Genomic DNA, 12,856 nt, shown 5'->3' with positions numbered 1-12,856 from the left:
AATCGTCACCATGCTGGGATTTATTTTAAATGTCTGCAGATAGGTTCTTACATTCTTAAAGCTGCTGGATCTCTTGTTAAGGAATCAATATTCATGCGGGCTGGAAAACCCTGGTCACCTGTTTAAAAGACACAAAAACAGAGAATCCATTGTGGCTCCACTTAAGTGCCCAAAGGGCTCATTTGTGAAATCAGAATTTACCTTCCGCACCGTGGGGTTAGTAATGTCCAATATCTTTAAATTTCATTCAGCAATACAAAAGTTGTAGCTCGGTGAATTAAAAAAGGCAGCTGTCCGCTGACAGGGTTAACTCCTTTGCAGGTTTATATATTCAGTGTGAGAGGTTGCAGCCCCTGTATAGTTACCTGAAGGGGCTGCTCCTCAACTCTTGGTTACACTTTAGCCCCACACTCCTAATCTTTGGCCGCCCGGTGCGGAGGGGGGTGGGTAAGTCGGAGGATCTTCTCCTGGACCTGCTCTTGGGCCTGGCAAAAACAGAAATTTGTAGGCCCAGGATGGGCGGGGGGTCACTCTGGCTGCCTGCCTCTCTCCCGTGATCTTGTCCCTGCCAGGGTGGCCCTGGAGAGGGAGCAGGCGGTGTCCACCGGTTCACTTGATACCTTCCTCGACCAGTGGGTACCTCAGGGTACAGAGTGTCTCTCAGACACTGGGAACAACATTCTGCTTTAGTTGGGAAGGTTCCCTTTGCTATTGTTGGGACTTTGTTGCTTATTTTAGATTCTTCCAGTTTGATTGGATCACATGATTTGGGGAACAAGAGAGGAAAGACTGTTGCAAGGAAACTAGAATTGTCTGTTCTGAATTTCTATCCTGTACTTACATTGATGACTTTTGTAAACTCCTTTTACAGGGTATTAGAAGGGGAGGATTTACAGACGGGAAACTCAAACCAAACATCACATCAAAATCTGACAGAGTCACTCCATTCATCAGGACCTGAATATCATCGGCCTTTGAATGTGGAAGGAGAAATGTTTGTCTGTTCTATCTGTAGGAAAAGATTTCAAACATCAGCGTGACTGGAAAAGCACCGAGACACACACCCGAGTGAGAGTGTTCCAGTGCACTGACTGGAAAGAGCTTTAACCAGTTACACAGCCTGAAAAAACATCGCACCGTTCACAGCGGGGAGAAACCGTACACGTGTTCTGTGTGTGGCTGAGGCTTCAACTGATCGTCCAACCTAGAGAGACACAAGGACACCCACACCACAGAGAAACCGTGGAAATGTGGGGACTGTGGGAAGGGATTCAATTACCCGTACCAGCTGGAAATTCATGGGTGCAGTCACACTGGGGAGAGGCCATTCACCTGCTCCACGTGTGGGAAGGGATTCATTGATTCATCCACCCTGCTGAGACACCAGCAAGTTCACACTGGGGAGGTGACGTTCACTTGCTCCACATGTGGGAAGGGATTCAGTCGATTAACCAGCCTCACTATACACCAACTTGTTCACACTGAAAAGAGACCGTTCAAATGTTCTGAGTGTGAGAAGAGCTTTAAAAGCTCAAGATATCTGCAGAAACACCAACAAACTCACATTGGGGAGAGGTCGTTCACCTGCTCAGTGTGTGGGAAGGGATTCCCTCAGTCATCCCAGCTGCTGACGCACCAGCGAGTTCACACAAGGGAGAGGCCGTTCACCTGCTCCACGTGTGGGAAGGGATTCATTGATTCATCCACCCTGATGAGACACCAGCGAGTTCACACTGGGGAGAGGCTGTTCACCTATTCAGTGTGTGGGAAGGGATTCATTGATTCATCCACCCTGATGAGACACCAGCGAGTTCACACTGGGGAGAGGCTGTTCACCTATTCAGTGTGTGGGAAGGGATTCATTGATTCATCCAGCCTGCTGAGACACCAGCGAGTTCACACTGGGGAGAGGTCGTTCACCTGCTCTGTGTGTGGGAAGGGATTCACTCGGTCATCCGTCGTGCTGAGACACCAGCAAGTTCATAAGCGAGGCAGCAGTTGGATTATGCTGTTATTGCTGCTGTTAATCGTATCTAGGACTGAACCGTGTTCATTCTGACAGTTGGGGTATGTTTCTGCTGATGTTAAACTCCAGCCCAGTTATAGGGGTTATTAATATTCTGGATATATGGCTGATTGACTTGTTGGGACTGCAGTGCCCCTTTAAGAACCGCTGTCTGATTTTGCCCCTTAATTCAGGGACTCTCATCAGAAATTTGTTTGCAATAAAATTATGACCTTTTACTTTAATGCTAAATTCATCTTTGGTACAATTCTTACTGACTTGCACGTTACACACAGTGGCACCTCCAGTATCCACCAGAAAGAAGGGGAATGGGAACTGGTGGAGAATCGAGAGTCCCCAAATGTTGCCCCTCCAGACTGGTACAGCAATCCCCTCGACACGGGAATGGAGCCAAGTCCAATCAGCAGCGAAGATTCACCAGGCTGATACCTGGGATGGCAGGAATGACGTATGAGGAGAGATTGGGACGATTAGAGTCATAGAGTTTTACAGCACAGAAAGAGGCCCTTCGGCCCATCGTGTCTGCACCGCCCATCCATCCCTGTCCAGTCTAATCCCATTTTCCAGCATTTGGTCCATAGCCTTGTGTGCAATGGCATTTCAAGTGCTCATCCAAATGCTTCTTGAATGTTGTGAGGGTTCCTGCCTCTACCACCCTTTCAGGCATTGAGTTCCACATTCCAACCACCCTCTGGGTGAAGAAGTTCCTCCTCAAATCCCCTCTAAATCTCCTGCCCCTTACCCTGAATCTATGCCCCCTTGTTATTGACCCCCCTACTAAGGGCAAAAGTTCCTCTTTATCTACCCTATCTATGCCCCTCATCATTTTGTACACCTCAATCAGATTGGGCTTATACTCGCTGGAGTTTAGAAGAGTGAGAGGAATTCTCATTGAAACTTATAAAATTCCAACAGGACTAGACAGACTAGATGCAAGAAGGATGTTGCCGATGGCCGGGAAGTCCTGAACCAGGGGTCACAGTCTAAGGATAAGGGGTAAGCCATTTAGGACAGAGATGAGGAGGAATTTCTTCACCCAGAGAGTGGTGAACCTGTGGAATTCTCTACCACAGAAGGCAGTTGAGGCCAATTCATGAAATACATTGAGGAAGGAGTTGGATATATGTCTTAAGGCTAAAGGGCTCAATGGATATGGGGAGAAAGCAGGGACAGGGTGCGGATTTGGATAATCAGCCATGATCTCATTAAATGGCGGAACAGGCTCGAGGGGCTAAAAGGCCTACTCCTGCTCCTATCTTCTAGAGTCTGGGGAGTAGGGGTGAAAGGAGTTGGGGTGAGGAGGGTTGGAGAGTAGGGGTGAAAGAGGAGTTGGGGTGAGGGGAGTTGGAGATTAGTGGTGAAAGAGGAGTTGGTGTAAGGGGGCTGGAGAGTAGGGGTGAAAGAGGAGTTGGGGTGAGGGGGTTGGAGAGTAGGAGTGAAAGAGGAGTTGGGGTGAGGGGGGTTGGACAGTAGGGGTGAAAGAGGAGTTGGGGTGAGGGGGTTGGAGAGTAGGGGTGAAAGAGGAGCTGGGGTGAGGGGGTTGGAGAGTAGGAGTGAAAGAGGAGTTGGGGTGAGGGGGGTTGGAGAGTAGGGGTGAAAGAGGAGTTGGGGTGAGGGGGTTGGAGAGTTGGGGTGAGGGGGTTGGAGAGTAGGGGTGAAAGGAGTTGGGGAGAGGGGGTTGGAGAGCAGGGGTGAAAGAGGATTTGGGGTGAGGGGGGTTGGAGAGTAGGGGTGAAAGAGGAGTTGGGGTGAGGGGTTGAAGAGTAGGGATGAAAGAGTTGGGGTGAGGGGGTTGGAGAGTAGGGATGAAAGAGGAGTTGGGGTGAGGGGGGTTGGAGAGTAGGGGTGAAAGAGGAGTTGGGGTGAGGGGGGTTGGAGAGTGGGGGTGAAAGGAGTTGGGGTGAGGGGGTTGGAGAGTAGGGGTGAAAGAGGAGTTGCGGTGAGGGGTTTGGAGAGTAGGGGTGAAAGAGGAGTTGGGGTGGGGGGGTTGGAGAGTAAGGGTGAAAGAGGAGTTGGGGTGAGGGGGGTTGGAGAGTAGGGGTAAAAGAGGAGTTGGGGTGAAAGAGGAGTTGGCATGAGGGGGGTTGGAGAGTAGGGGTGAAAGAGGAGTTGGGGTGAGGGGGGTTGGAGAGTAGGGGTGGAAGGAGTTGGGGTGAGGGGTTGGAGAGTAGGGGTGAAAGAGGAGTTGGGTGAGGGGGTTGGAGAGTAGGGGTGAAAGAGGAGTTGGGGTGAGGGGGTTGGAGAGTAGGGGTGAAAGAGGAGTTGGGGTGAGGGGTTGGAGAGTAGGGGTGAAAGAGGAGTTGGGTGAGGGGGGTTGGAGAGTAGGGGTGAAAGAGGAGTTGGGTGAGGGGGTTGGAGAGTAGGGGTGAAAGAGGAGTTGGGGTGAGGGGGGTTGGAGAGTAGGGGTGAAAGAGGAGTTGGGGTGAGGGGGGTTGGAGAGTAGGGGTGAAAGAGGAGTTGGGGTGAGGGGTTGGAGAGTGGGGGTGAAAGGAGTTGGGGTGAGGGGGTTGGAGAGTAGGGGTGAAAGAGGAGTTGCGGTGAGGGGTTTGGAGAGTAGGGGTAAAAGAGGAGTTGGGGTGAAAGAGGAGTTGGCATGAGGGGGGTTGGAGAGTAGGGGTGAAAGAGGAGTTGGGGTGAGGGGGGTTGGAGAGTAGGGGTGGAAGGAGTTGGGGTGAGGGGTTGGAGAGTAGGGGTGAAAGAGGAGTTGGGTGAGGGGGTTGGAGAGTAGGGGTGAAAGAGGAGTTGGGGTGAGGGGGTTGGAGAGTAGGGGTGAAAGAGGAGTTGGGGTGAGGGGTTGGAGAGTAGGGGTGAAAGAGGAGTTGGGTGAGGGGGGTTGGAGAGTAGGGGTGAAAGAGGAGTTGGGTGAGGGGGTTGGAGAGTAGGGGTGAAAGAGGAGTTGGGGTGAGGGGGGTTGGAGAGTAGGGGTGAAAGAGGAGTTGGGGTGAGGGGGGTTGGAGAGTAGGGGTGAAAGAGGAGTTGGGGTGAGGGGGGTTGGAGAGTAGGGGTGAAAGAGGAGTTGGGGTGAGGGGGGTTGGAGAGTAGGGGTGAAAGAGGAGTTGGGGTGAGGGGGATTGGAGAGTAGGAGTGAAAGAGGAGTTGGGGTGAGGGGATTGGAGAGTAGGGGTGAAAGAGGAGGTGAGGGGGGTTGGAGAGTAGGAGTGAAAGAGGAGTTGGGGTGAGGGGATTGGAGAGTAGGGGTGAAAGAGGAGTTGGGGTGAGGGGTTGGAGAGTAGGGGTGAAAGAGGAGTTGGTGTGAGGGGGTTGGAGAGTAGGGGTGAAAGAGGAGTTGGGGTGAGGGGGTTTGGAGAGTAGGAGTGAAAGAGGAGTTGGGGTGAGGGGGTTGGAGAGTAGGGGTGAAAGAGGAGTTGGGGTGAGGGGGTTGGTGAGTAGGGGTGGAAGAGGAGTTGTGGTGAGGGGGGTTGGAGAGTAGGGGTGAAAAAGGAGTTGGGGTGAGGGGGATTGGAGAGTAGGGGTGAAAGAGGAGTTGGGGTGAGGGGGGTTGGAGAGTAGGGGTGAAAGAGGAGTTGGGGTGAAAGAGGAGTTGTGGTGAGGGGGTGGAGAGTAGGGGTGAAAAAGGAGTTGGGGTGAGGGGGGTTGGAGAGCAGGGGTGGAAGAGGAGTTGGGGTGAGGGGTGTTGGAGAGTAGGGGTGAAAGAGGTGTTGGGGTGAGGGGGATTGGAGAGTAGGGGTGGAAGAGGAGTTGGGGTGAGGGGGTTGGAGAGTAGGGGTGAAAGGAGTTGGGGAGAGGGGGTTGGAGAGTAGGGGTGAAAGAGGAGTTGGGGTGAGGGGGTTGTAGAGTAGGGGTGAAAGAGGATTTGGGGTGAGGGGTTGGAGAGTAGGGATGAAAGAGTTGGGGTGAGGGGGTTGGAGAGTAGGGGTGAAAGGATTTGGGGTGAGGGGGTTGGAGAGTAGGGGTGAAAGAGGAGTTGGGGTGAGGGGGGTTGGAGAGTGGGGGTGAAAGAGGAGTTGGGGTGAGGGGGTTTGGAGAGTGGGGGTGAAAGAGGAGTTGGGGTGAGGGGGTTTGGAGAGTAGGGGTGAAAGAGGAGTTGGGGAGAGGGGGGTTGGAGAGTAGGGGTGAAAGAGGAGTTGGGGTGAGGGGGTTTGGAGTTTAGGGGTGAAAGAGGAGTTGGGGTGAGGGGGGTTGGAAAGTAGGGGTGAAAGAGGAGTTGGGGTGAGGGGGGTTGGAGAGTGGGGGTGAAAGGAGTTGGGGTGAGGGGGTTGGAGAGTAGGGGTGAAAGGATTTGGGGTGAGGGGGTTGGAGAGTAGGGGTGAAAGAGGAGTTGGGGTGAGGGGGGTTGGAGAGTGGGGGTGAAAGAGGAGTTGGGGTGAGGGGGTTTGGAGAGTGGGGGTGAAAGAGGAGTTGGGGTGAGGGGGTTTGGAGAGTAGGGGTGAAAGAGGAGTTGGGGAGAGGGGGGTTGGAGAGTAGGGGTGAAAGAGGAGTTGGGGTGAGGGGGTTTGGAGTTTAGGGGTGAAAGAGGAGTTGCGGTGAGGGGGGTTGGAGAGTAGGGGTGAAAGAGGAGTTGGGGTGAGGGGGGTTGGAGAGTGGGGGTGAAAGAGGAGTTGGGGTGAGGGGGTTTGGAGAGTAGGGGTGAAAGAGGAGTTGGGGGGAGGGGGGTTGGAGAGTAGGGGTGAAAGAGGAGTTGGGGTGAGGGGGTTTGGAGAGTAGGGGTGAAAGAGGAGTTGCGGTGAGGGGGGTTGGAGAGTAGGGGTGAAAGAGGAGTTGGGGTGGGGGGGTTGGAGAATAGGGGTAAAAGAGGAGTTGGGGTGGGTGGGTTGGAGAGTAGGGGCGAAAGAGGAGTTGGGGTGAGGGGGGTTGGAGAGTAGGGGTAAAAGAGGAGTTGGGGTGAGGGGGGTTGGAGAGTAGGGGTGAAAGAGGAGTTGGCATGAGGGGGATTGGAGAGTAGGGGTAAAAGAGGAGTTGGGGTGAGGGGGGTTGGAGAGTAGGGGTCAAAGAGGAGTTGGGTGAGGGGGTTGGAGAGTAGGGGTGAAAGAGGAGTTGGGGTGAGGGGTGTTGGAGAGTAGGGGTGAAATACGAGTTGGGGTGAGGGGGGTTGGAGAGTAGGGGTGAAATACGAGTTGGGGTGAGGGGGGTTGGAGAGTAGGGGTGAAAGAGGAGTTGGGGTGAGGGGGTTGGAGAGTAGGGGTGAAAGAGGAGTTGGGGTGAGGGGGGTTGCAGAGTAGGGGTGAAATACGAGTTGGGGTGAGGGGGGTTGGAGAGTAGGGATGAAAGAGGAGTTGGGGTGAGGGGGTTGGAGAGTAGGGGTGAAAGAGGAGTTGGGTGAGGGGGGTTGGAGAGTAGGGGTGAAAGTGGAGTTGGGTGAGGGGGCTGGAGAGTAGGGGTGAAAGAGGAGTTGGGGTGAAAGAGGAGTTGGGTGAGGGGGTTGCAGAGTAGGGGTGAAAGAGGAGTTGGGGTGAGGGGGGTTGGAGAGTAGGGGTGAAAGAGGAGTTGGGGTGAGGGGGGTTGGAGAGTAGGGGTGAAAGAGGAGTTGGGGTGAGGGGGGTTGGAGAGTAGGGGTGAAAGAGCAGTTGGGGTGAGGGGGGTTGGAGAGTAGGGGTGAAAGAGGAGTTGGAGTGAGGGGGTTGGAAAGTAGGGGTGAAAGAGGAGTTGGGGTGAGGGGGGTTGGAGAGTAGGGGTGAAATACGAGTTGGGGTGAGGGGGGTTGGAGAGTAGGGGTGAAAGAGGAGTTGAGGTGAGGGGCGTTGGAGAGTAGGAGTGAAAGAGGAGTTGGGGTGAGAGGATTGGAGAGTAGGGGTGAAAGAGGAGTTGGGGTGAGGGGGGTTGGAGAGTAGGGGTGAAAGAGGAGTTGGGGTGAGGGGGTTGGAGAGTAAGGGTGGAAGAGGAGTTGGGGTGAAAGAGGAGTTGGGGTGAGGGGGGTTGGAGAGTAGGGGTGAAAGAGGAGTTGGGGTGAGGGGTTGGAGAGTAGGGGTGAAAGAGGAGTTGGGGTGAGGGGGGTTGGAGAGTCGGGGTGAAAGGAGTTGGGGTGAGGGGGGTTGGAGAGTAGGAGTGAAAGAGGAGTTCGGGTGAAGGGGTTGGAGAGTAGGGGTGAAAGGAGTTGGGGTGAGGGGGTTGGAGAGTAGGGGTGAAAGAGGATTTGGGGTAAGGGGTTGGAGAGTAGGGATGAAAGAGGAGTTGGGGTGAGGGGGTTGGAGAGTAGGGGTGAAAGAGGAGTTGGTGTGAGGGGATTGGAGAGTAGAGGTGAAAGAGGAGTTGGGTGAGGGGGGTTGGAGAGTAGGGGTGAAAGTGGAGTTGGGTGAGGGGGTTGGAGAGTAGGGGTGAAAGAGGAGTTGGGGTGAGGGGAGTTGGAGAGTAGGGGTGAAAGAGGAGTTGGGGTGAGGGGGTTGGAGAGTAGGGATGAAAGAGGAGTTGGGGTGAGGGGGTTGGAGAGTAGGGGTGAAAGAGGAGTTGGGTGAGGGGGGTTGGAGAGTAGGGGTGAAAGTGGAGTTGGTTGAGGGGGTTGGAGAGTAGGGGTGAAAGAGGAGTTGGGGTGAGGGGGGTTGGAGAGTTGGGGTGAAAGAGGAGTTGGGGTGAGGGGGTTGGAGAGTAGGAGTGAAAGAGGAGTTCGGGTGAGGGGGTTGGAGAGCAGGGGTGAAAGAGGATTTGGGGTGAGGGGTTGGAGAGTAGGGGTGAAAGAGGAGTTGGGGTGAGGGGGTTGGAGAGTAGGGGTGAAAGAGCAGTTGGGGTGAGGGGGGTTGGAGAGTAGGGGTGAAAGAGGAGTTGGGGTGAGGGGGTTGGAGAGTAGGGGTGAAAGAGGAGTTGGGGTGAGGGGGGTTGGAGAGTAGGGGTGAAAGGAGTTGGGGTGAGGGGGTTGGAGAGTAAGGGTGAAAGAGGATTTGGGGTAAGGGGTTGGAGAGTAGGGATGAAAGAGGAGTTGGGGTGAGGGGGTTGGAGAGTAGGGGTGAAAGAGGAGTTGGGGTGAGGGGATTGGAGAGTAGAGGTGAAAGAGGAGTTGGGGTGAGGGGGGTTGGAGAGTTGGGGTGAAAGAGGAGTTGGGGTGAGGGGGGTTGGAGAGTAGGGGTGAAAGAGGAGTTGGGGTGAGGGGGGTTGGAGAGTAGGGGTGAAAGAGTAGTTGGGGTGAGGGGGGTTGGAGAGTTGGGGTTAAAGAGGAGTTGGGGTGAGGGGGGTTGGAGAGTAGGGGTGAAAGAGGAGTTGGGGTGAGGGGGGTTGGGGAGTAGGGGTGAAAGAGGAGTTGGGGTGAGGGGGGTTGGGGAGTAGGGGTGAAAGAGGAGTTGGGGTGAGGGGGGTTGGAGAGTAGGTGAAAGAGGAGTTGGGGTGAGGGGGGTTGGAGAGTAGGGGTGAAAGAGGAGTTGGGGTGAGGGGGGTTGGAGAGTAGGGGTGAAAGAGGAGTTGGGGTGAGGGGGGTTGGAGAGTAGGGGTGAAAGAGGAGTTGGGGTGAGGGGGTTAGAGTGTTGGGGTGAAAGAGGAGTTGTGGTGAGGGGGGTTGGAGAGTAGGGGTGAAAGAGGAGTTGGAGTGAGGGGGTTGGAGAGTAGGGGTGAAAGAGGAGTTGGAGTGAGGGGGTTGGAGAGTAGGGGTGAAAGAGGAGTTGGGGTGAGGGTGGTTGGAGAGTAGGGGTGAAAGAGGAGTTGGGGTGAGGGGGGGTTGGAGAGTAGGGGTGAAAGAGGAGTTGGGGTGAGGGGGTTTGGAGAGTAGGGGTGAAAGAGGAGTTGGGGTGAGGGGGGTTGGAGAGTAGGGGTGAAAGAGGAGTTGGGGTGAGGTTTTTTTTTTAGAATGACAACAACAATTTGCATTTAGATAGCGCCTTTAACTTAGTAAAACATCCCAAGGTGCTTCACTGTCGCGTTGGCAAACCAAATTTTGACTCTGAGCCACATGAGAAGATATTAGGACAGATGACCAAAAACTTGTTTAAAGAGGTAGGTTTTAAGGAATGTCTTAAAGGAGGAACGAGGGGTAGAGAGGCGGAGAGGATTAGGGAGGGAATTCCAGAGCTTGGGGCCTCGACAGCTGAAGGCACGGCCGCCAATGGTGGAGCGATTAAAATCGGGGATGTGCAAGAGGCCAGAATTGGAGGAGGGCAGAGATCTCAGAGGTTGTAGGGCTGGAGGAGTTTACAGAGATAAGGAGAGGGGAGGCCATGGAGGATTCCTCTGGTGCTGGAATCAAGAACAAGAGGCCAGAATCTTAAAATTAGAGCTCGGCCATTCAGGGGTGAAATCAGGCTGCACCTTTTCACACACAGGGTATTAGAAATGTGGAACTCTCTCCCCCAAAAGGCTGTGGATGCTGGGGGTCGATTGGAGCTTTCAAGACTGAGTTGATTGATTTTTGTGAGGTAATTGTTCCAAGGGATATGGAATAAAGGCGGGTAAATGGAGTTAAGATACGGATCAGCCTGATCTAATTGAATGGTGGAGCAGGCTCGAGGGGCTGAATGGCCTCCTCCTGTTCCTAATGTTCCTGTGACAGACTCAGAAATGCGCCGGAGCGCTGAAATCCCACTGGGCCCCAGCACATGCTCAATGGAAAGCCCAGGTCAAGGGCACAGCCAGCGTGCCCTCTCTGAACCCAGTTTGCTGCTCCCTCTGTGCCCAGCACTGCCTGCACCCCCGGCGCACGGCAGTGGAATTTCAAAAGAAGGAAGGTGTCAGCGTGTGAAAGACTTTTAGAAAGAATTCAAGGTGTTTTCAGAGAGCTGGGATCTTTCTCTGTTCTCGGGAATTAGTTATCAGCCTTTCTCCTGTGAATATAGAGCTGCCTTATAGGGCCGTGATCATCTTTGAAAGAGCTGCCAATTAGTCTCACTCCGTGGGCCTGTCCCCATAGCTCCACAAACTTTTCCTTTAAGTAGATCCAATTCCCTTTTGAAAGTTACTATTGAATGTGCGTCCACCCCCTTTCAGACAGTGCATTCCAGATCACAACAACTCACTGAGCGAAAAATGGCTCATCTCCTCTCTGGCTTTTTGTCCATTATTTGATGTGATGTGTTTACTTGTGAAATCTATTTTCTGAGTGGAATTCAATTTAAACCAGGTTTTGATTCCCTATTCACACATCGAAGGTGAGAGAGATGCTGTGGGTCACACGCTAAGTCCAGTGGCTGAAAGTGATTAACAGACTGGGTTTGTGTTCAGTGATCCCGGGCGTGTTACCGAGACTTTCCCTGGATACCAAGGCTAGGAGAGGCACTCTGGAATGTATGGGGAGCTGGGACTTGTCCATGAGAGTAACCGAAGGTATGAGAACTGAAATAAAAGGTAAATTGTGCTTGACTAATCTACTGGAAATTTTTGAGGATGTAACTGGTAGAATAGATAAGGGAGAACCAGTGGATGTGGTGTATTTGGACTTTCAGAAGGCTTTTGATAAGGACCCGCATAAGAGATTAGCGTGCAAAGTTAAAGCACATGGGATTGGTGGTAAGGTACTGTCTTGGATAGAGAACTGGTTGGCAGACAGGAAGCAAAGAGTTGGAATAAACGGGTCTTTTTCTGAGTGGCAGGCAGTGACTAGTGGGGTACCGCAGGGATCGGTGCTAGGACCCCAGCTACTCACAATATATATAAATGATCTAGACGAGGGAACTAGATGTAATATCTCCAAGTTTGCAGATGACACAAAGCTGGGTGGGCGTGCATGCTGTGAGGAGGATGCAGAGAAACTCCAGTATGATTTGGACAGGTTGGGTGATTGGGCATATGCATGGCAAATGCAGTATAATGTGGATAAATGCGAGGTTATCCACGTCAGTGGCAAAAACAGGAAGACAGATTATTATCTGAATCGCAATAGATTAGGAGAAGGGGGAAGTGCAACGAGAACTGGGTGTCCTTGTGCACCAGCCGCTGAAGGTAAGAATGCAGGTGCAGCAGGCGGTTAAGAAGGCAAATGGTATGTTGGCCTTCATAGCGAGAGGATTTGAGTACAGGAACAAGGATGTCTTGCTGCAGTTGTACAGGGCCTTGGTGAGACCACATCTTGAGTATTGTGTGCAGTGTTGGTCGCCTTATCTGAGGAAGGATGTTCTTGCCATGGGGGGAGTGCAGCGAAGATTCACCAGACTGATACCTGGGATGGCAGGAATGACGTATGAGGAGAGATTGGGTCGATTAGGTTTATGTTTGCGAGAGTTTAGAAGAATGATAGGGGATCTCATTCATATTTATAAAATTCTAACAGGACTTGACAGACTAGATGCAGGAAGGATGTTCCCGATGGCCGGGGAGTCAAGAACCAGGGGTCACAGTCTAAGGATAAGGGGTAAGCCATTTAGGACTGAGATGAGGAGGAATTTCTTCACCCAGAGAGTGGTGAACCTGTGGAATTCTCTACCACAGAAGGCAGTGGAGGCCAATTCATTAAATATCTTCAGAAAGGAGTTAGATATATTTCTTAAGGCTAAAGAGATCAAGGGATATGGGGAGAAAACAGGGACAGGGTACTGAGTTTGGATGATCAGCCATGATCTCATTAAATGGCGGAAAAGGCTCGAAGAGCCGAATGGCCTACTCCTGCTCCTATCTTCTATGTTTCTATGTTAATCTTGGGTTAGAAAGGAGAAAAGGCCCAAAAATGGAGCAGTCGGTAACAGGACATCAGTTAGTCTCCTCTTATCTTGGAGAAATCAAGGACTCGACACACTGTGTGTTTGAAACAAAGCTGATTTATTTGACATTTCAAAATGTTAAACTCCAGCCCAGTTATAGGGTTATTGACATCAGCAGAAACAAACCCCAACTGTTAGAATGAACATGGTTCAGTCCTGTAGGTGATTAACAGCAGTAATAACAGCAGAATCCAACCCCTGCAGTCACATGTGAACCTGTCTCTCCAGGTTGGACAATCGGTTGAAGCCTTGTCCACACACAGAA

The 12,856-nt window shown here is 52.7% G+C and overlaps 1 protein-coding gene across 1 annotated transcript; it reads left to right on the top strand.

The window, feature by feature from the left end:
* Positions 1–1,195: 1,195 nt before the first annotated feature.
* On the top strand, positions 1,196–2,250 carry LOC147118513 (uncharacterized; the record flags this gene model as incomplete). Its single annotated transcript, XM_085983929.1, has 1 exon — positions 1,196–2,250. A coding segment is annotated over one exon (864 nt), but the record flags the coding sequence as incomplete, so codon positions are not given.
* Between the last annotated feature and the right edge of the window lie 10,606 nt (positions 2,251–12,856).

The sequence above is a fragment of the Somniosus microcephalus genome, chromosome 4 (assembly GCF_052327205.1).
Source record: "Somniosus microcephalus isolate GS21.2 chromosome 4, FLI_Smic_1.0, whole genome shotgun sequence".
NCBI lineage: Eukaryota > Metazoa > Chordata > Chondrichthyes > Squaliformes > Somniosidae > Somniosus > Somniosus microcephalus.
The sequence above is the reverse complement of the archived record's forward strand: the minus strand, read 5'-3'. Positions and strand labels throughout refer to the sequence as shown.